Genomic DNA, 22,118 nt, shown 5'->3' on the forward strand with positions numbered 1-22,118 from the left:
AAATTCATTACCTTCATTTAACTTTTCTTTTCATCAAAAATAGGTTTAATCTTCCTAATCATATCTTGTTTAACTAACACGGGATGACGATTTAAAATTAATGAATTATAATTCAATATAAAATCATGATGAGCTAAAGAACTTATTGTATCATTATAAACGGTGGTTAAAAATTCATTTCTTGTTGTATTTGAATTACCTATTCCATTATATTTTGATTTTAATAAATTATTTTGATTTTTTTCTTTTATTTTATCTGCCATTTTTTTGAGTTGATTCGGTTTAATTTGAGAGTTGGTTGTATAAATATTGAAGTTTATGATATTGGCTCCTTTTTGTGTTCAGTTAATAAATTTGTCGTTACTTTGATATCTGCGACAGTGTTTGAAAATTTGAGTTGAATCAAACTAGCTCGCTAAAGATTACCCATGCACGATTACAAAAGATTTCAAAATTAAAAAGACCCCTTCTAAAGGCAATGTGACGTTACACTTCACAGCGTGAAGAGCATTTTACCATTTTATGCAAGAAACAAAAAAATTGTGAAGAATTGTGGTAAAAAGAAACCGTGAGGCATTAGCTAATTTAAGATGGGGGGAAGATGAATGGACTTAAAACTCTATGATTTTTATAAAGTAATTCGTACCTTGACTTTTCAATTAATTAACCAATATATTATACAATATCAAATTGTAATATTTTTTCTTTTTATCAAACAAGTCGTCATTACAGCCCCAGACGCGTTATTTGTTTTTAAAACTATAATTAACTCGATATTAATAAAATAATAAATCGAATTAGAAATCTTCTTGTAAGAAAAATAGGGTGCAAAAATAATAATAATAATATTATGAATCTCTTTGTTCTTTACAAAAATAAATAATAATTTGGTCGAATCGATTTACTTTTTGTGTTAAAGTTTAAAAAAGAAAATGCCGTTATTACCCCGATTATGATTTAGGTACAGTTTAATGAAATACATTCACTTCAAAACAGTTTAATTTTTAGTTGTTTCTACTAGTAACGTTGTTTTTTTTTGTTAGTTTTATGCTAAGTCAAGATTTATAGATGAGAACAAAATATAGACTACTAAAAAGGTGAAATGGTGGGGTTGAATTTACATTTTCTATATCGTTGGTTTACTAAATGTGCAAAAGATAAATATTATTTCAAAGTAGAATTAATGTAGAAGACAACTACCATGAGTACTTGTGAATTACTAACTGGAATTTTATCCTACTGGATTCTTTTGGCTAGATCTTAGTGTAAACTTTATGATATAGATCTAATGTTGAACACTTAATTTTAAAATTATGAAACAATAAATTTGATATAAACATTTATGAATTAGTACACTACCTAATAAGAATATGTTTTAGAATTTTAGTGTAATGTAATAATAAACTATTATCTTTAACCAGGCTTTAAATCAAAAGAAATTGAAAATCTAAGATCTAAAGAGATTCATAAGTACCATTGTAACTTTGTTTCAACTATAAAATTAGATTCAATATAATTAATCAATAAGTAGTTAATTAAATATAAAATAGATAATACATTCTACTTACTTTACTTACAGTACTTTATATTGTAATCTTTTTTTTGTGTATCTCTTATCTCTATTTTATATTTGAAGATCTTATTGAAATTCATTATCAAAACAAAATATTGAAAGTAATTTAATACAATAAATTACTATTAAATTCAACAACTTCGTTAAAGTAAACTAGTAGTGACGATCCATAAATAATTTACGATCATGAACATAATCAACATTCCTTTAAATTTTACCAAATACCTTTTTTGATTGTAATTTTCTCGTAAATTGTATTGGTTTAAAACCAACTTTCAGCTTCTTTAAGTTCAAATTTACTAGTTGTCTAGCCTGAAAGAAGATGGTCTAGACTAGTATTGAGAGATCTCATTCATTCACTCTTATTACTATGGTTAGTTGTTGAATATTATTTTATTAAGGGTAGAACAATAATAAATAATAAAATAATAAATGTAAGAAAAAAATTATCATCAAAAAATTTATTTCTATTTCTCCCTTCTTTAAATCTAACTTTTTTATTATCTTTACATTACTCACTTTCTTATTTACAACCATACAATACAACAATAAATCAATAATCAATTAGCATTATAGAAGTGTATTAAAGGAATTTTAACATCAGCACAGGATTGTATATCATTTCCTACCTTATTATCCAATTGTCATTACAATTTCTGGGGGTTCAAAAATAATATTATAATTGGTCTATTAGTTATAATAATAATAATAACAACAACACTACTACAGTGAACAAGAAATATTTTTACTCCGCTCCATTACTTGTTTATTGAACTAATAAATTTACTTATAAGAAATTGTTGTTTGATTTTTCTTTTTTTATTAAATTGAAAAAAAGTTATATAATCTAAAGGTGTTACAAAAATCTAGTTGGAGTTGTTTTGATCATATATATATATAACACTCAGGTAAACTCAATTCAGGAACTACTTAGTATTACTCACTTAAATATCAACTGAACAGATTAGAAAAACTTCTTTCAAATTAAATTAATCAACAAATTTTACTTATTTCAATATTTTTTATTTAAATTTTTAGATGTCAATTATTTCAAATTTACCAAATTCAATACTAGAATCAGCTATAAGTTCAACTTCAACTTCTTATAAAACATCTCCTTTATCTTCAGAAGATAATAATTTTCAACAAATTTCAAATTTTAATAATAATAATAATACAAATCAAAAGATGCAATCTCAACAAAAGCATCAACAAAATAATATCAATACACCAACTAACAACCATACATTCAATGATACTACTAAAACTCCTACCAATACTAACTCCAAAAATTTCCTAACAAATTCAAATCAAGATCAACCACCATCTATATATGATTTAATATCAGATAATGATAATGCATCAATGGATATTTTTAAAATGTATCAACATAAAAGTTATCTACCTCATAATGAAAGAATTTCAAATATTGCATGGAGAATTCAAAATAAAAAAATTTTAACTAATAAAAATAATAATATTACTAACACCAGGATATCAATACAAAATTCAAGAAATAGATCTTTATCAAATGGAGGAATTAATAAACCTCAATCAACACAATCTAATAAACCATCTCCACCTTTTAAATCAAAATTTAATACACCTTCCAATAATCAAATTTCATCATCATCAATAGATAATAACCAAAATACTTCATTAACTGATCCAAATTTAGATGATTTTGATTATGTTGCACATATAAGAAGAATAAGTCAAGAAGAATATAAACAAGATTTAAATGATTCAAAAATGAATAATACTACACCAAATGATAATTCAAATTTATTATCATCATATATAAATAATTTAGAATCAAATTTTAAACATCCACAATTTAAATCAAATTTAAATTATAATAATCAATCAACTACATCAGTTTCAACAATGAATAAAAAGCCATCAACAACAACTAATATATCATCATCATCAACAAACAATTCAAATAGCTCTGTCAAAAAAATCTTACAATGTACAAATTGTGAAACTAAAACTACTCCATTATGGAGAAAATCAAATAATGGGGATTTATTATGTAATGCATGTGGATTATTCTTTAAATTACATGGAGTTTTAAGACCTTTAAATCATAATAATAATCACAACAATAACAACAACAACAATAATTTAAAAAAGAAAATTAAAAATGATAAAATGATTGGTAATTCAAATATAAATTTATTATCTAGTGATTTTAATAATAATAGCAGTAAATCATCACCACAACATCGTCAACAAAGTCAATCACCTATGAATCATCAACAATTTAATTCACCTCATCAACCTCATTCACAACACTTTCCACATCCTCAACAACCTCATCATCAACAACAACAATCACAACCACAACCGCAACAACAAATTCATCTACAACAACAAGAATCACAAAATCAAGATGAAATAGATAAATTATTAAATTTAAATCTATTTCAATCAGATTTTTCAAATGGTAATAACTTAAATAATAGTGAAATTTTATTTCAAGATAATTTTTTATCAATTGAAAATAATTCAACTAATCCAGAGCATAATTTTCCTCAACAATTGTTTAATCATCATCAACCACCGCATCAGAATATGAATCAACAAATGAATCAACAACATCAACATCATGATGAAATGGATTTATTAGATCCTAATGGATTACCTCCATCAAATGCTATAGTTAGTGATCAAAATCATAATCATCAAATATTGAATGGTCATGGTGGTGATAATAATAATAATAGTAATTCAGATAATTGGAATTGGTTACAATTTTAAGAAGTAGTTGATGGAGTTGACGGAGTCGATAGAGTTGGAGGTGGACAGAGTTAATAAAGGGTTTCGAATTAATAATTAATTAAGTAATATTTATTTATATATTCTTTTTCTTTAATTCTTTTAGTTCTTTTAAATAGAGGTATTTTCTAATTTTTTATGTTTAATATATGATATGATATGATATGATGAGGTTCAATTTTCAATTCGAATACTCTAAATTTATATCTGATATAGTCAATTAGAGGAACTATTAGAGAAAAGCATTTAGCACGAAGCGTAGGTACGCTGAACCTTGAGATTTGTTCATCCTTCATAATGTTTCTATCTGCCCCTGTTACGTTACATCATTCTTCTTGATACAATTTTATCGCAGAAGAAGTTGAAAAATTCCACCAACTTCTGCACTTTTACTGTCACCTCACTTCAAAATATATTGAATAATTTCAAATATTTAATCTTGCCTCAGAAAAAAGAAACAACTATTTTAATTATGTTGTTGATGCAAATCTGGGACTAAAAGTTAGTGTTACTTAATGTTTCAATGGTGTTTCGGTTTTACGGAGCTATTCTCGTACTAAATTTATTTTTCTCCCCCAACTTTTCGTACTAAATTTAGTGTTTTACGGGGTGCGTAAATCTTAGATCTAGGCTATTGTTACTTATAATAATAAATCTTACTTATCAAATCTGAAACACGTCTAAAAATTGTATAGTACTCGTTTTAAGTCAGTCAATTGGCAAATTTTGTACCTCTAACTTTGAAGGATAGTCTCTACGGGCTCCATCGTTAAATACTTACAAAATTTACATCTCTTTTATTCCAACTTACCCCTCAAATAACAAAATTTTTATTGATAACTTTAATTTCTTACTTTGTATGTGTGTAATACTATATACAGTATTTACTCTCACATTTTATAATATAAAACAGAATTTATAAACAACAAAAAAATTTCAAATTTTTCATCCCTTTTTTTCTATTTTTCTTTTCTTTTCAAAGGTTTATTAAGTTTATTCAACATTATTCATAATTTATCTTAACAACTAGTTTATTAATTATATCACTAACAACAACTCATACTATCTATTATTAATTTACTACAATTACACATTACATATTACATATTACACATACACAATTTTATTTTTTTGCAATTAGAAGTAACATATCACACAACAAAAAAAGACAACAAAATGACAATCAACAAAGAAACAAGCAATGGGGCTATTCATCAAACAAATGGAGATGTATCATCAAATACTTCAAAATCAACAATTAATGAAGATACCTACTATTCTAAAAAGTATCATGAATCAAATGATAAATCAAATCAATTTAAAAAAAAAGATTTAAATAATACTAAAATATATAAAAATAAACATCATCAACAAAATATGAAAAGAAAAGTTCCTGTTTCTAATATTACTGTTGCTTTTAATGCTAAGAAAGATGATACTAATGGAAATGAAATTGTTCAAAATAACGTTGATACAAACAAATATAAAGAATACTCAAATAATAATAAAATTGAAGAAAATATTGGTAACAATTTAAATGATCAAAACAACAGTTCAGTTAGTAATGGAAAATCATATGATATTACAAATACACCAACAACAACTACATCAAATGAATATATTACAGCAAATGGAGAAGAAGAAATTTTAGAAAATTTAGAAAATTTAGAAACTATTGAAAATTTAGAAAAATTTGAAAATCAATTATTTTCACAAAATTGTATAAATCAAAATAATGAAGATGATGAAACTTTAAGTTCTCCTCCTCCTCCACCAAGTGAAGTTGATTTTGATGATGATGACTTAGATAAACAAGAGCTTAAAGAACATGGTGTGAAATTTAAATTAATTGTTGAAGATAACGATGAAAATCCAACTACGAAACAAAATGAATTTATTAAAACTATTTCATCAATTTTATTAAATATTAGTTCAAATTTTAAAGTTTTTGGAATTAATAGAGATGAATTAATTAATGAAGATAATGTTATAATTGGTGAAAAAAATGAAAAAGATGAAGAAGAATTAGAAGATCAAGAAGAAAATTCAAATACTTCAATTACTGCACTTTTTCAAAATTCTGCAACATCATCAACTACATCAATATTAGATTATCCAATGCAATTAACAAGTCCATTTTTACAATTTTTAATTTTAAAAGCAAATTTTTCAAATTTAAATTTAAATTTAGGAACAAAAATTAATGAAAAATTTAATGAAATTTTTAACAAATTAAATTCATTAGATTTAAATTTTAAAAATTTTATAATTGAAATGTTTATAAATGAAAGTGATTGGGAAATTAAAGAAAATTATTTAAAACAAAAATCACAACCAACAAAAGAATTAACTATTTTTCAAATTTTAATTGAATTTTTTACAATTAATTTTGTATTTTTACAAATTTTTTCACAATTTTTAATTATTTTATTAATTTCATTTTTAAGATTATGTGTTTTTAGTTTTAAATGTTTGTTTAAAGTTGGTAAACAACATTTACATATTGATTAGCTTACTTAGTCTTGGTGGTGTTGATTGTCAGCTGGTTCTGTCGGTTTTTTTAAGGGGTGGTTTATTTTGGGAGTTTGAAATTAGGTGGTTATTTCAACTACTATTTTTCGAAAATCTTACCCAAAAAAAATATACAAGTGAATTGACTAAAGTAAAATTTTGAGTATTTAATAGTGATGGTGATGTTGGTGGTGTTTTTGAGCTTTTTCTATATTTATTTCTTACAAATTTAAAATTTTTTTATCTAATTATATATTGTTTATAATTCTTCTCTTACATATACTTACAAAATAAAAAAATTATATATATATACTATGTTTTTATTATATCTTAATCTTCATAAAATATAACTTGTTTTCCATGAGTTTTAGTATCTACAACACCTTTTAATAAAACTTGAGTTAAATCTTCACCAGATTTAAAATAAATTTTATTATAACTAACATCCCTTATTTTTTTATCATTATATAATTCAATTAATTTATTAACAGTTTCAATTTTAAAATTGGGGTTTTTATAAGTATTTGAAGTTAACCAAAATGCAACAGTTGATAAATTTTTAAATAATTGTAATCTTGAATCATATTCTATTGTTGCTCCACCTACAACTCCATAAGTAGCTAAATATCCATTAGGTGATAATGATTTAACTAAATTTGGGATTGATGTTCCAACTCCATTTAAAGCTAATCTTACTTTTGCTCCATTTGTATACTTAGTGATATCAAATTTTTCATTATTAAATTCTGATTCTGGAATGACTTCAGTAGCTCCTAATTCTTTTAAATATTCTAAATCTTTCTCAGATTTTCCATCTCTTACTATAGAAATTACTTTTAAATTATAAATTTTCGCAATTTGAGTAACATATTTACTAACTTGTGAAGTACCACCATTTTGAATTATAAATTCTCCACTTTCCCAATCTTTAATAAATTGATGAATAATTTGATAAGCTGTAGAAGGATTAATTGATATAGTAGCAGCTTGATCAATTTGTAATTTTGATACATTAATTAAATCCTTGGATTTTGCTATTGCATAATTTCTCCAAGTTCCAAATTTTGGTAACAATGGAATAACTAAATCACCAACTTTAAAATCAGAAACTTCAGATCCTACTTCAATGATCTTGAATACTCCTTCATTTCCACCAACATTTGTTGGTTTATTTGGTGAAACATTACCTAAATCAGTTCTTGGTTCCGCATCATTATATCCACCTCCAATTTGTCCAATATCAGCAGGATTTATTGGTGATGCAATAGTTTTTAATAATATTTGATTTTTTGTTAATTTTGTTGAATCAATTTCAAATTTTGTTGTATGTAAAATTTTTTGTAAATCTTTTCCATATTCTTCAAATGTTACTGCTTCTCCTTTATAAATTGTCATTTTGACTAAGTCCTTTTGTTGTTTATTTAGTCTTTGTTATAGTTGTTGAGATTGAAATTTTAATAACAGTTTAATGGAATCGAAAATAACTGTGGCAGAAGTAAAAAGGTTGATTTATATATTCTTTACTTCGGTAAATCAATTAAATGAGTTATTTCGAAAAAGTAGGTAAAGATTCTGTCTAACAGTGTTGTGGTTCCTTCCCTTCTATGAAATGTACGTTGATATGTTTAATGAGCAAGTAGATGATTACTAATTGATATTGTACTTTACATTTTACACAAGATGGTAATAGCTAAAAAATTGCTCCATATAGAATCTAACTCGGAATTATTTTTTAAAGGATTCTATCCGCATTTAGATCAAATCTTCAAATTTGATTAGAATTTTCTATTTTTCCGTAAATTTTCCACAATCGAAACCAATGGCTGAAATCAAATGGAAAATCAAACTGTAGCTGGTAAATAATCTCCTTATTTTCATTATTGCCACAATGCTTTTCACAATGTGAAGGTGAGGTAATGGATTTTGTTTAGACTGTTGAAGAATCTTAAATCAACATCGCTATATTTTTGCTTAAAATTTGTAACAAAATTATTATGAAAATTATAGCGTTTTTGGACCTCCAGCAAAAGTAGTTAATTCAATTAAGTAAAAGAAAATTCAATGATTAAATCGTCAGATCTAAAAATATGAGAGGCTCTGTCTAATCCTTGAAACTTATAGAGTACGACAAACATTTAATTAGAGACCTAAGAAGATAAAGTCTTGACTTGTAGATCCCTTGATCCTAAAAGTTTAAGGAATACGTTACAAACCATGGTTTTCAGCTGTAATCTACGAATTCTTAATCCTATCTTTTGCCATAATAATTGGCTGCATGACATTAAAATATGAGGTGATTTGACATTGAGCTTGCTGGTAAACTTTTCTTTTGCAAAGATTACAAAATTGGATATTTCGGTTTTTGAAATGAAAATGTTCAAAGTTGAGCTTTTGAAAACAATCTGGATCTCATTCCCTAATTTTAGAGTTGAGTCTTTTTTACTAGCAATGGCATAGTTTCAAATAATGCAACTACTAGTAAAAAAAGACTTAGCTCCAACATCAGAGTATAAGATCATGATCTCCGTTTGCTACAGTTCTTGGCTTTGGTCAATAATTTTTGAAAAAAGTTTTCCAATCTGTTTCCATGAATTCTAAACATCTTCATAATGCATGATTCTTTTAAATGTAAGAAAATATGCCATTGATAATAAAATTTTATGACCATCATTTCGAGATCTCTGTTTGAATGTTTGCATATTCTCTAGCATTGTATTAAGAATCAGTTTGATGTTATTGCATTTTTCCTGAGTGATCTTGATTCTTCTGGATTAGTTGTTATGTTAAATAATATCTTTCTTTCAAAAAGGTTTGGTAATATTGAACAAAGTATGTAGACGCTAAGTCCCCATTCTTGTGCCTTTTGATCTTCTGATTCAATTTTACTATGTCTTGGATTGTTATGCTTTCATTGGGATCATCTGTCCAAGTGTTGTAATTTTGAAAATATGGAAGTAGTACATACTTAGTCAATGCATTTATCTATTTTCGTTAATTTGAATTCTTTTGAATACTAAAACGACAGTTGCCTGCAAATGAAGTGGTGGTTAGGATGATAATATTGAAGTTTCTTGTGAATTAACTGAATCATACATATAGAAAAATTGTCTGTACGACTCCATCTTTTTAGTACCAAGATACTGGAACATGAAATGAGTTGTGCTTCTTTGTCTTATGGAATAAAAGGGTTGTGTTGATGTCATAAGTAGGTTCCTCAATGATTTTATTGTTCTAAAATTTGATTGTACTATATTTAGTAATTTGTTTACAATTCTTCCCAATTAAGTAATTTGGATGCAAAATTTATTTTTCAATTCGAAACATTGAAATTAAGAAATTGATGAATAACCAAAACGAATAATCCGAACAATTAGCACCTTCAACATTTAACATTGCTTTGATTCATTTTTTAACATTACTAATTTGATGACCCTTTAATTTGTCAAAAATTAAATCAATCTTTTTTATTTCCCCTGAGTTTAAATTTTAATAAAGTTTCTTAAAAGGAAGACAAATTGAATCTAAAACTAAAATATCGTACAATTATTCAAGTCATTAAACGGTAGATATTATAATTAACGTCAGAAGTATTTACAACAGCACATATACAATTCAACCGCATGGTCTTATAATAAAATTAAATTGTGAATTTACGAATTTATTTTTAAATTTTTATTTTTCTTTTTTTTTACCAAATTTATTTTTAGTTACTTGTATACATCACAAACGAATTAGTATCAACTCAACAACAACCATTCATTCATTTTAAACCCCTTTCAAGATACTTCAGTCAATATATTTACTACTACTCGTTCAATTAGTAATTTCATTGCTCATTAGTATTTATTCTGTTTCCTTAATAACCATTGAGAGTACATGCTCAACTCATAATTGATGCAGTTATTTTCAAATATAAGACATGGTGGAAAACATCAAAATACTAATCAACAACAGCCACAACTTCATTCGCAACCATTCACACCACTAAACAATCCAATTAGTCATAGAAGATCATCAACAAAACAATCCTATAGTGAAAGTGAATTCCTGAATACTGGTTCAACTTCTTCATATACATCAACTGATTCATATACATCAAATAATTATAAAAATAATATAGCACCAAATACAAATAAACAAATTCCAATTGCATTAAGACCAAATTTGGATAATTTAACTAATCATAACTCGAACAACACAACAGCTCCATATCCTACAGAACCGAAGCATTATACTCATCATAACCAATTTGAGAATGTAAATACTTCCCCTGATCACCATAGTACAAGAGAAAGTTCAATATCTCCAATTAAACTTAATTCAATTTTGATAAATGAATCAAATGTTCCCATAACTGATGAAAATATAGAAACAGAACCAAGAATTCAAAGTAGCACAGAAACTAAAGAATCTACAAAGGTAAATACTCCAAACAAAACTCAGCCTTCTCAATTTACTCAAGATAGAAAATATCATCAACAGCAACCTGAATCGTCAACAAAGCTGGTCTCTCCAAAATACAAGACTCCATCACCTGATGGGAGTAGAAAAAACATTTATCAAAACACACCAACATCCGCTAAACCTACATCATACTACAAACAAAATCCAAATTCAAGACAAAGTATAAATTCAGAAGCATATAATCAACAATTATATTTTGGATATCAACAACCACCTCAACAACTTTCACATAACTATAATCAAAACAACCATATTTATAGTAATCCTGTGTCTCCTCAACAACATCAACATCAACAATTACAACAGCAGCACCAGCCTACAATCGATCATGAACAAGATGCTGATACAGAATCAGATGATGATGATGACGCTTCTTCAAATACAGGATCTTTTCAACCTACTCAACATCCTTATTATGAGCAATGGAAAATGTATTATCAAGCATTAGCTTTTCAACAACAACAAGCACAACAACAACAAATGAGACAACCTATGTTTTATCCTAACCAAAACCAAGTGATGCCTTACAATTACCAACAAATGATGCAAATGCCTTATATGTTCAATAATCCAAATGCTTATATGATACAACAACAACAATTTCAACAGCAACAGCTACAACAACAACAAATGCAAACTCCGCAATATCAACAAACCCAACCAAAATCAAAGAATAGACAACCATCATCTTCAAATATGATTCATCAATCTCAATCATTACAAAATGTATACGACCAAACAATAGGTTCGAACTCACATATTACTAAGCAACAACAAAAACAACAAAAACAACAACAAAATCTACCATCAAGTAATTCAGAACCAAATTTGCCAAATTCTATAAATGATTCATCAGAAACTTTTTTAAAAGCTTATCAGAAATCAAGAAAATTAAAAAATAAACAATTGAATGATTCGACTGATGAATTAATTCAAAATTCAAGAAAATGTAATCTAAAATCAAATAGATTTGCTTCTGAACCACAACATCATCATTTTATTAATAAAAATTTAAATTTGGATTCAAATGTAAGACATCAAAGAGTTGCTTCTCTAGAACTGAATTTCAAACCAGGTTCTTTTAACGGATATAAAGAAGAAAATGAAATTGATGATGATGATGATGTTGAAGAAAGAGAAGATGAGAAAAATGAATTCATTGATTCTTCCTACAAGATCGATTCTGTTGCTCATTCATTGAATGATTTGAAATTGGAAAAGAAAAGAGATACATCTAGACAAATTTCTGACTATAATAAGTTTCTATTCGATGATGATGAAGATCAAGAGGAAGAAGAAGACGAACAAGATCAAGAAAATACAAAAGAGAATACATCAAATACAAAATCCATACAAACTGAAGAAGAATATGATAAAACTTTAGTAATTGAAACCTTGGAATCTCCAACTTCATTATATGAAAAATTACCATCTCCTATTGATACATTAAACAGAAAAGATACAACTTCATCAGAAGGTTCATATAATTCCATACAAAGTGAAGATAGATTTCAAGTTGGTAGTATAAGACAAAATTCAAAACAATCTACATTAAATGATATTAGAAATACTAAACAAGAACAGCAACAAACACAACAAAAGAATCAAAAACAGAAACAAAATAAACAATTATCATCTAAATCATCATCACCACCACCACATAAATTACAACTAAATTATCCATTACCACCATTACCTGATATGAATATGATGCCACCAAATCCAATGATGCAGATGCAATTACAAATGCAAATGAATCAAATGAATCCAATGGGAATGAATGGATTACCTATGTCACCATTTGCGATGAATACGGGTATGAATCCAATGCTTTATCAAAATACTGAATATTATGGAGGTTTTAATGATCAATTTTCCAACAATAATAACAACAATAATAAACGTCAAAGCATGATGGCTCCAGATTCTAAAAGAATGTCAATGATGAATATGAATGATTATTCAAATAAAAGAAATAGTATGCCAATTTTTAATCAACAACAAATTCAGCAAAGACAACAACAACAACAAGATCATCTAAAAACATTAGATCCCGTAATTTTAAAAAAGATTGAAGAATTCAAATCATTAAGATCTGAAATTTCATCAGGTAATAAATCAATGGAATATAGATTATTATGGGCCAAGATGCTTATAAATTCAACTAATTTTAAATTATATAATTATATTACTATAAAAGGAGATTATTTAAATCATAAACAACAACCTTCTGCAAATAAAGCTATATTTATTAAATCTTCCGTAACTCATATTTCAAAAATCATAAAAGAAATTGAATCATCATCAAGTCCAAATGATTTAAAATCAAGTTTAAAATGTAAAGCATTTTTTATAATGGCATGTTTATTAAAAAATGATTTTGTTGAACCATATGGACAAGATTTTGGAATTTCAAAAAATATTGAAAAAAGTATTGAATTTTTTAATAAAGTTTTAAATTTAAATAGTAAAGATTCAAGAGTTTTATATAAATTAGGTGAAATTTATGAATATGAAATGGAAAATTCAAAAGATTTAGCTATTGAATATTATTCTAATTCTTCTCAATTTGGATATGGAAAAGCTGTTGATAAGTTGGCTAAGTTTGGAATATCTATAGAATCTATATGAATATAAGTCATATGTATAATATATAGAACTACCTACTTATTTAATGAATGAATTGGTATATTTAATGCCATTTATTAAAGATTTAAAAATGTAACAGATTGCTACCACGTGATTGAGACCCAAATTTCTTTTGTTGATTTCTATCAAAATAAAAATAACGGTTTTGATCTACTCTATCAATAGAAACTAATTATAGAAAAGTCATAACACTACTTCACTACGTACAACTGAAACACCAAGAGTAATAGAGTTAGATAAGCCTAAGCAAATGATATAAGCATATCACTAAACAAATGACAAAACCCAAAGATATAAAGACAAATCAACCCATTCCAAATTCAAAAGAAACAAATGAAAGAAGAAGATCTATTGCATTATTAACAAGATCACCAATATCTAGTTCTCCCTATACTAATAATAATCAAAATTCGTCATCTCCAAGAGGTTCACAAAACAATTCATATGTTTCAAATACTCAATTTTTAAGAGAAAATACTCCTATACCTCAATTAAAAACTAATTATATGGGAAATAATAATGATAATGAATCTGCATTAATAGAAACTTCAAATTCATCTAATGATAATATTGGGAAAAAACCTACTACCAAAACAATACAAGAGTTTGATAAAGTAGATTTAAGTGAAGGTATAAATGATCCAAAAATTATATCAAAAATTTCAAAACATTTATCAAAAGATTCAGATTCAAATTTAAAAAATGAAGGTGGTGATATAACAAGAGATTTATATAAAATTCAACAAGATTTAGAAATCAAACCAAAATTAAAAAGATCAAAAAGTTTTAATGGAGAAGGTGATGATGATTCAGATAATTCTTCAATAAAATCAAGAGCTAGTTCATTTAATGTACCTGGTGGATTTAGAAGAGAATTTTTAATTCAACAACATCAACAACAGAAAAATAATCAGCAGCAGCATCAGCAACAGGTACATGCACTACATCAAGATAATGAACTGAATTATGAATATCAACAACCTTATAATCATAACAAACTAACAAGTGGTGAAGATATAGAAAATGGACCAATATATAGACCAATCTCACCTAATTTTGTAACTAGGAATTTTATTGAATTTTTAAGTATTTATGGACATTTTGCAGGGGAAGATTTAGAAGATCCAGAAGAAGAAACAGAAATATCAGAATTTCAAAAGCAACATCAACAGAAGAAGTTATTTTATCCACAACATTCTGAAGATACTCCATTATTATTACGATCTTCTGACAATTATAATCCGAAGGGAACAGCAACTGATAAAAAAGCATATTTTTTATTATTAAAAGCATTTGTTGGTACAGGAGTATTATTTTTACCAAAAGCTTTTGCAAATGGTGGATTAATTTTTTCAATTAGTTTATTAATATTTTTTGCAATATTATCATGGTGGTGTTATTTAATTTTAGTTATAACAAAAAATAAAACAAAAGTTTCTGGATTTGCAGAAATTGGTTTAAAACTTTATGGACCATGGTTACAAAAATTAATATTATTTTCAATCGTTATATCACAAATTGGATTTGTTGCTGCTTATATTGTTTTCACATCTGAAAATTTAAGAGCATTTGTATTGAATGTTTTAAACTTGTTAGATATAACGGATTTAAATGATTTAGAATTTGAATTTCCAATATATTGGTTTATTTTATTACAAGTTATTATTGTTATACCAATAAGTTTAATTCGTGATATCACAAAGCTTTCAATTTCAGCAGTTTTAGCTAATTTATTTATAATGATGGGTCTTGTTATAATAATGTATTTTATTAATTATGAATTTATAATAATGGATAATTTTAAATTTGGACCAAATATTGAATTTTTTTTCAACAAGGAAGATTTTTCATTATTTATTGGTACTGCCATATTTGCATTTGAAGGAATTGGTTTAATTATTCCAATACAAGAATCAATGATTTATCCTCAAAATTTTCCAAAAGTTTTATATAAAGTAATGATAACTATAACTCTTATGTTTATTATAATTGGAACTTTAGGTTATTTAACATTTGGTTCACATATTAAAACAGTTATATTATTAAATTTACCACAAGATTCAATATTAATTATAATGACTCAATTTTTTTATTCATTAGCTATATTATTATCAACTCCATTACAATTATTCCCAGCAATAAGATTAATTGAATCTAAATTATTTTCTTTAAATTCAAGTGGTAAAATTTCAAAAAAAGTAAAATGGTTTAAAAATTTATTTAGAACTTTATTTGTTTGTTTAACTGCTTTTATTGCATTTTTAGGTGGGAAAAATTTAGATAAATTTGTGTATGTAAACTTTACAACTAACTGAATCATTGAATTAAGTACTAACATTTTTTTAGTTCATTTATTGGAAATTTTTGTTGTATTCCATTAATTTATGTATATTGTCCATTACTTCATTTAAAAGGTTGTTGTAATGTATCATCTAAAAATATAAATGAAAAAGAAAGACATAAAAGATTTTGGTTAGGTCAATTAGATTATTTATTAATTGTTATTGGAGTGATAGCAATGATTTATACAAGTTATCAAATATTATTTACTTGAAAGATCGATCTTATGGAATATAAAGTAAAAAATTACTACTAGACAATAGAATTTAATAAACATTATTTGCATTAATTTTTATTCTAAAAATTATTCAAATTTTTTTTCAATTTCTTTCCTCCAATAATGAACATTACGAATAACATCATCATTAAATTTAACTCTCAGTTTTTGAAATTCAGAATCCCATTTTTGTAAATCTTTATTTAAATCAATTCTAGATTTATGTAACTCAGGTATATATTGCTTTTCCAAATTAGATACTTCATAATTTAAATTTTGAAAAGTTTTTGGCATATAATAAGAAGTTGCAATTCCACCAAATATAATTGGTGTAAAAAATCTTAACCCTATGTTTCTATTACGTACTAATATTGATCCCGTAAGTGTAAAAGTTAAAATATAAATTAAATTAGGTAATAAACGTTCAACAACAATTTTATTGTAATTATATTCAGCATTTCTAATTTCATTATTAAAAGCATGTTTTAAATTCTTGAGTTCATATTCAGCAATTTGAAATTTATTTATAAATGAATTACGAAGGGAATTACTAAATTTTTCTAAATTTGGAGTTGATCTTATTATCATTCCATCTATTTCTTCATATTCTCCATGTGATGATTCTTCACGGGCTAATTTTTTTGATATAGGGATAATTGTACCTGGTTTTGGAGTTATCTCTTCATAATTTTCTGAATAAAATGATCTAGTTGGTGACATATTTTTTATTTGTTGATGATTTTTGCTTTGTTTTGTTTTCGATGAGTATAAATTGATATAGGTCCAACGTTACAAAAGCTAGAAGAATTGAGTTTATGGAAGGTGGAAGTATTAGTTTGTGTTTTATATTTTTGGTTAATGCTTTGGTTAGAATTATTCGGTATATTTTTTTTCACCAATAGAAATTTCATTTTTTTGGTTGCGAAAAAAATTACAGTCAAAGCTCAAACTCTATATTTTCAACATTATAATTGAAAAAAGAATCTGGACTCAAATATTGATAATCTATGTTATTCAAAATATTAAATGATAGATGTAATTAAGAAGTGATATGTTAATCTTACTAATGATATACATTACATTACATTACTTTTTCTTAAACCTAAATACAACTAAAATGAACTAAAATCAATCAAACCCATTCAATCAAATCAAAATCAAATCAAAATTAATCCCAAAACTTTTTGTAAACCAACTAAATTGTTTGCACCTAATTAAATTATCCTCTTCCAAAAAATTTCTTTTTCTTTTTAATTTCTCCATTAACAGTATTAGATTCAGCAATTCCACCTAAAGGTTGACCAACACCATTTACATTATTCATAGTTCCATTTAACTTCGTATTTACATTTCCAGTTGAATTATTATTATTATATAAAGGAACATTTAATTGAACATGATCATCATCATTATGATCATGTAATTGAGTTGTTGGAGTATCATTTGTATTTGTTGAACTTGATGAACTATTCATATTTGGAGGTTGTAAATAACTTGAATTTGAATTTGAATTTGAATTTGAATGAGTATTTGCTGTTGTTGAATTTGATTCATTTACTTGAGTTAAATTTTGTTGTGATTGTAAATTTTGAGGTATACCTGGATGTTGTTGCTGATTATAACTTTGTTGAGGCATATTTAATAACATTGGATTACTTGATGATCTTCTTGCCTGTGGTGGTGAATTTAATTGATTTGTTAAACTCATTGATTTTCTATTACTACCAGGTTGCGGCATTCCACCTCTACCTCCCATATCAAAACCATCTAAATTACCAGATAAAATGGGCATTTGAGATCTTCTATTTGTCTTCTTTGGGTTAGATTTAAATCTACCTTCTAAAAATGGATCTATTGGTGCTGCATTATTAAAACTTGAATGATTTGATTGTTGATATTGTTGATGAGGAATTTGTTGTTGTTGTAATAATTGTTGGTTATATTGTTGTTGTTGTTGATAATCATGAAAACTATTTATACCTCCAGGCATTGAACTTAATCTTCTTGGTGGTTGTTGTTGTGTTTGATATTGCGGTTGTGCATAACCTCCATTCATTTGTTGAGGTGGGTATTGTTGTGGATTATTATATTTATTCATATTAGTCATTGATCCATTTGATTTTAAAGGTGGAGGGAATTGATTTTGTGGTAATCCACCAGATGGTAATCCATGAGGTGGTTGTTGATCTGAATATGCATTATTTGGTGGTGGACCATATTGAGGTTGTTGATTAAAATACAGCCTTTGTTGTGGAGGTTGTTGAGGGTTATAAGGTTGTTGATTATAATTATATTGTTGTGGAGGTTGTTGCTGTGGAAATTGTTGAGGTTGGAAACCACCATTACTACTTCGTCTTTCTCTTGATCTTAATGCTTCTTCTCTTCTTCTTAATTCCATTTCCTTTTGCATTATATGAGGAGGTAAATCCCCACCATTTTGAGTATCAACAAATATTTCTGAATTATTATCACTTGTTGATTTGTTTGCTTGTGGTTGAACTGGTGGTTGTAATTGGTTTGGTGGTTGAGTAGTTTCTCCATTTAAAGTAGCTCCATATTGAACAATATGTTTCAAATCAGATAAACCATCTTGTGTCATTATTGAATCTCTATATCCATTATTTATATTTCTTGATTCTTCTTGAGGTGGTACTGGTGGTTGTATTGAATTATTAGGTGAATGATTATTACCACCACTTAATTTTTGTTTTTGAAAATTAATTTCTAAATCTTTTAATTTTTGATTATATTCTTCATTTAATTGTTTAAATTTAGTTTCATGTTCAAATTCTAAAGATTTTGATTTTTTTTCATATTCATAATTTATATTTGATAATTTTGATTCAACATCTATAATTTTTTGTTGTATTGATTTTAAATTAATTTCTTGAACTCTTATTTCATTATCTTGTTTGGTTTTTAATTTTTCATTATCTTGTATAATTGCATCAATTTGTAATTGTTTATCAATTTTAATTTTAATTTCTTCATCTAAATTAGATAATTGTATTAATTTATTTGGATCTTGTTCATTTGAATTTTTTCTTTTGAAAAAAATGGCAGAACCTTGATTAATATTATTATATTGACACATTACTGAATAAAGATTTTCTAAATATGGAGTTCTTATACCATTATCATCACCTAATAAAATTGGTTGTAATAATAATAAATCTAAATCAAGATTAAAAGAATGATAAAAATTATAAAATAATATTGGAGAATTTATAAAATTATCATTTGATTTAGTAATTGGATAAATATTACACCAACTTTTTAATAAATTTGATTCATTTTCAAATCCTTTAACTAATTTACAATCCATTTTTTTAATTAATTTAAATAATTCATTTATTAATCCAGTTACTAAAGGTTTTGATAATATTTGATTTTTTAATAATTCTGGGAACTCCAATTCAAATAATATCATTATTGGATTTAATACAATTCTTGGTAATGCTAATTTCCATTGATATGTCATAAATTCCTTAGGGTTACTACTTTTTAATAAAGTTATAGCATTATTACTTTTATCTTGAACATTTTGTAAAACTTTATAAAATTTTTGAAAATTAAAATTTGAATTTAATTTTCCTGTTGATGTAGTTGTACCAAAATAAATTCTTGTATCATTATTTCTAATTTGATGACGATATTTATTTATTGAAATTTTACGAACATCACTTTCATTCATTATTGACATTACACATATGGAAGAATTTTTTGATAAACTCATTGATATAAAAGGTTCTAAATTTATATAACCAGTTGATTCAACTATTATTATTGATTTATCATCTATTAAATTTGATAATTGAGAACATATTATTTGAAAATCTTGTAATGAATTACAACTTAATATAATTACATCAAATTTTTTATTTGTTGGTATATTTTGTATAGAGTTATAAAAATAATTTGGTTTTAATTGTGATGAACCTAACAGTGATGATTGAAATTGTATGGGGAAAGTTGAATCAATTTCTGGATCAACTATAGTTAATTCGGTAGAATCAAGTTGATTAATTCTCCATGAATAAAAAGCTAAATTTGGATTTGAACCAACTATTAAAGTTGTTGTTAGTATTATAAATTCAGATGAATAAGAGGATAGCATTTTTGAAAAGTAAGTGTCAGATTTGTTTGAAATCTTGAAATTCTCTAGATTCTTAGGTGATGATGATGAATATATTAGAAGATTGTGCTTTCAATGAGGTGTTCAAATTTCCTTCTTATTTAAAGTACAATGACTATAAATGTCTCAATTGGATCTAAATTTCTGGATTAGTGTTAAATCAAGAGTAATGTGGATAATTTAGGCTGATGCCAGTAGTAATTAAAACTTTTCACCGAATACTTTGTAGAATATCACACAGTGGTTGGTGGTTCTATTTCTTCTTCTTTGACTTAATAAATATTTTTTTTTCTTGTTCGTATTTCCCAATTTCTTTTAGTCTGTAATTAAATTATTATTTAGAATTGAAACACGATGTAAAAAGATAATTTAAATTTTTGATACACTAATTTATGAATTGAATTACCAAAGTGATTTGAATTATAAATGTTGATCCAATTGTTTAAAAATTTTATCTAGATGATGAAATCTCTTCTTTTTTTCTCCAAATGATGTTCATTTGATGTATATAAATGTATAAATCTGACACTTTTTAACTTTTTAAATTTAAAAAAATTTAAACATACTTGAAATTATTCTTTGTAGTTGTTGTGACATTTTTTCTTAGCAAAGTGAATGAGTAAGTTAGAATATATATTAGCGATTGGAATAACAACTACTTAAAGAAATAATGACTCTATTGGTATGAACGTTGAGGAAGTGGTTTGGTTGGTTGTAAGATAAAGATAAAAAGAAAAAGTGTTGTAAAAAAATTAATATTGTTAATGTGTTATTGTTAAAAGTGTAAAGTGTAAGTTTACTGAATAGAAGCAATTTAAATTTATCTCGAGGAATTTAAACACAAAAATACACTCAATAATATGTACACTATACCCGTATTAAATATAAAGTTACATACAGCTATAACAGTATTGGTTTAAATAGATAATTGTTCAGTCCTAGATCATTATATTCATACGAAGTTGGTACAACTGCCTTTCCTTCTTGGCTCAAGTATTAATAATTCGTGTTAAAGCTAATAAGAAAAAGTGTCAATTCTCTTAGGCCCAATTAATAAATTTTAAAAAGGGAAAAATTAAATAGAAGATTTCAACGTTACAAAAAGAAATTCAAGATTTCAAATCAGTGTCTCAGATCTGATATACCTGACACTGATTTGGGATTATTATAGTACTGAATTTAGATTATAACAGTGTACAATTAGCCTATACTGATATTCAATCATATCCCAGTATTGTCTTACCTTTACAATATACTCCTCAGGCTTATTCAAAAAGTTGTTCGTTCCTGATTAAAGTTCGTTTTTGAAAAAGAGGAAAATCTGAATCAAACAAAAAAATTCGATTTAATTTATCACCGTCTCATCCGTTTTAAAAAGAACTCTCTAAATATAGATTTTCTTCCATAAGAACAATATATACGGGTTTATAAATACTGCCGTATTTATC

General features: G+C 25.7%; 7 protein-coding genes across 7 annotated transcripts; 4 read left to right on the forward strand and 3 right to left on the reverse strand. All coding sequences in view use genetic code 12, as the record gives it.

The window, feature by feature from the left end:
• Positions 1–2,611: 2,611 nt before the first annotated feature.
• Positions 2,612–4,336, forward strand: KGF55_002542 (uncharacterized protein; the record flags this gene model as incomplete). Its single annotated transcript, XM_051757237.1, has 1 exon — positions 2,612–4,336. One exon carries the CDS (start codon positions 2,612–2,614, stop codon positions 4,334–4,336), a length of 1,725 nt encoding a protein of 574 aa, XP_051614803.1.
• A 1,194-nt stretch (positions 4,337–5,530) lies between these two features.
• On the forward strand, positions 5,531–6,865 carry KGF55_002543 (uncharacterized protein; the record flags this gene model as incomplete). The annotated part of the gene is made up of 1 exon (XM_051757238.1): positions 5,531–6,865. One exon carries the CDS (start codon positions 5,531–5,533, stop codon positions 6,863–6,865), a length of 1,335 nt encoding a protein of 444 aa, XP_051614804.1.
• A 330-nt stretch (positions 6,866–7,195) lies between these two features.
• On the reverse strand, positions 7,196–8,260 carry MRF1 (Mrf1p; the record flags this gene model as incomplete). The annotated part of the gene is made up of 1 exon (XM_051757239.1): positions 7,196–8,260. The coding sequence occupies one exon, from the start codon at positions 8,258–8,260 to the stop codon at positions 7,196–7,198; it is 1,065 nt and encodes a 354-aa protein (XP_051614805.1).
• Positions 8,261–10,759: 2,499 nt separating this feature from the next.
• Positions 10,760–13,960, forward strand: KGF55_002545 (uncharacterized protein; the record flags this gene model as incomplete). The annotated part of the gene is made up of 1 exon (XM_051757240.1): positions 10,760–13,960. One exon carries the CDS (start codon positions 10,760–10,762, stop codon positions 13,958–13,960), a length of 3,201 nt encoding a protein of 1,066 aa, XP_051614806.1.
• Positions 13,961–14,253: 293 nt separating this feature from the next.
• AVT4 (Avt4p) lies at positions 14,254–16,293 on the forward strand (the record flags this gene model as incomplete). Its single annotated transcript, XM_051757241.1, has 1 exon — positions 14,254–16,293. One exon carries the CDS (start codon positions 14,254–14,256, stop codon positions 16,291–16,293), a length of 2,040 nt encoding a protein of 679 aa, XP_051614807.1.
• A 329-nt stretch (positions 16,294–16,622) lies between these two features.
• On the reverse strand, positions 16,623–17,255 carry KGF55_002547 (uncharacterized protein; the record flags this gene model as incomplete). The annotated part of the gene is made up of 1 exon (XM_051757243.1): positions 16,623–17,255. One exon carries the CDS (start codon positions 17,253–17,255, stop codon positions 16,623–16,625), a length of 633 nt encoding a protein of 210 aa, XP_051614808.1.
• Positions 17,256–17,754: 499 nt separating this feature from the next.
• On the reverse strand, positions 17,755–20,652 carry KGF55_002548 (uncharacterized protein; the record flags this gene model as incomplete). The annotated part of the gene is made up of 1 exon (XM_051757244.1): positions 17,755–20,652. The coding sequence occupies one exon, from the start codon at positions 20,650–20,652 to the stop codon at positions 17,755–17,757; it is 2,898 nt and encodes a 965-aa protein (XP_051614809.1).
• Between the last annotated feature and the right edge of the window lie 1,466 nt (positions 20,653–22,118).

The sequence above is a fragment of the Candida pseudojiufengensis genome, assembly GCF_024610245.1.
Source record: "Candida pseudojiufengensis strain CBS 10847 chromosome Unknown scaffold5, whole genome shotgun sequence".
In the NCBI taxonomy this organism is placed as follows: Eukaryota; Fungi; Ascomycota; class Pichiomycetes; order Serinales; family Debaryomycetaceae; genus Lodderomyces; species Lodderomyces pseudojiufengensis.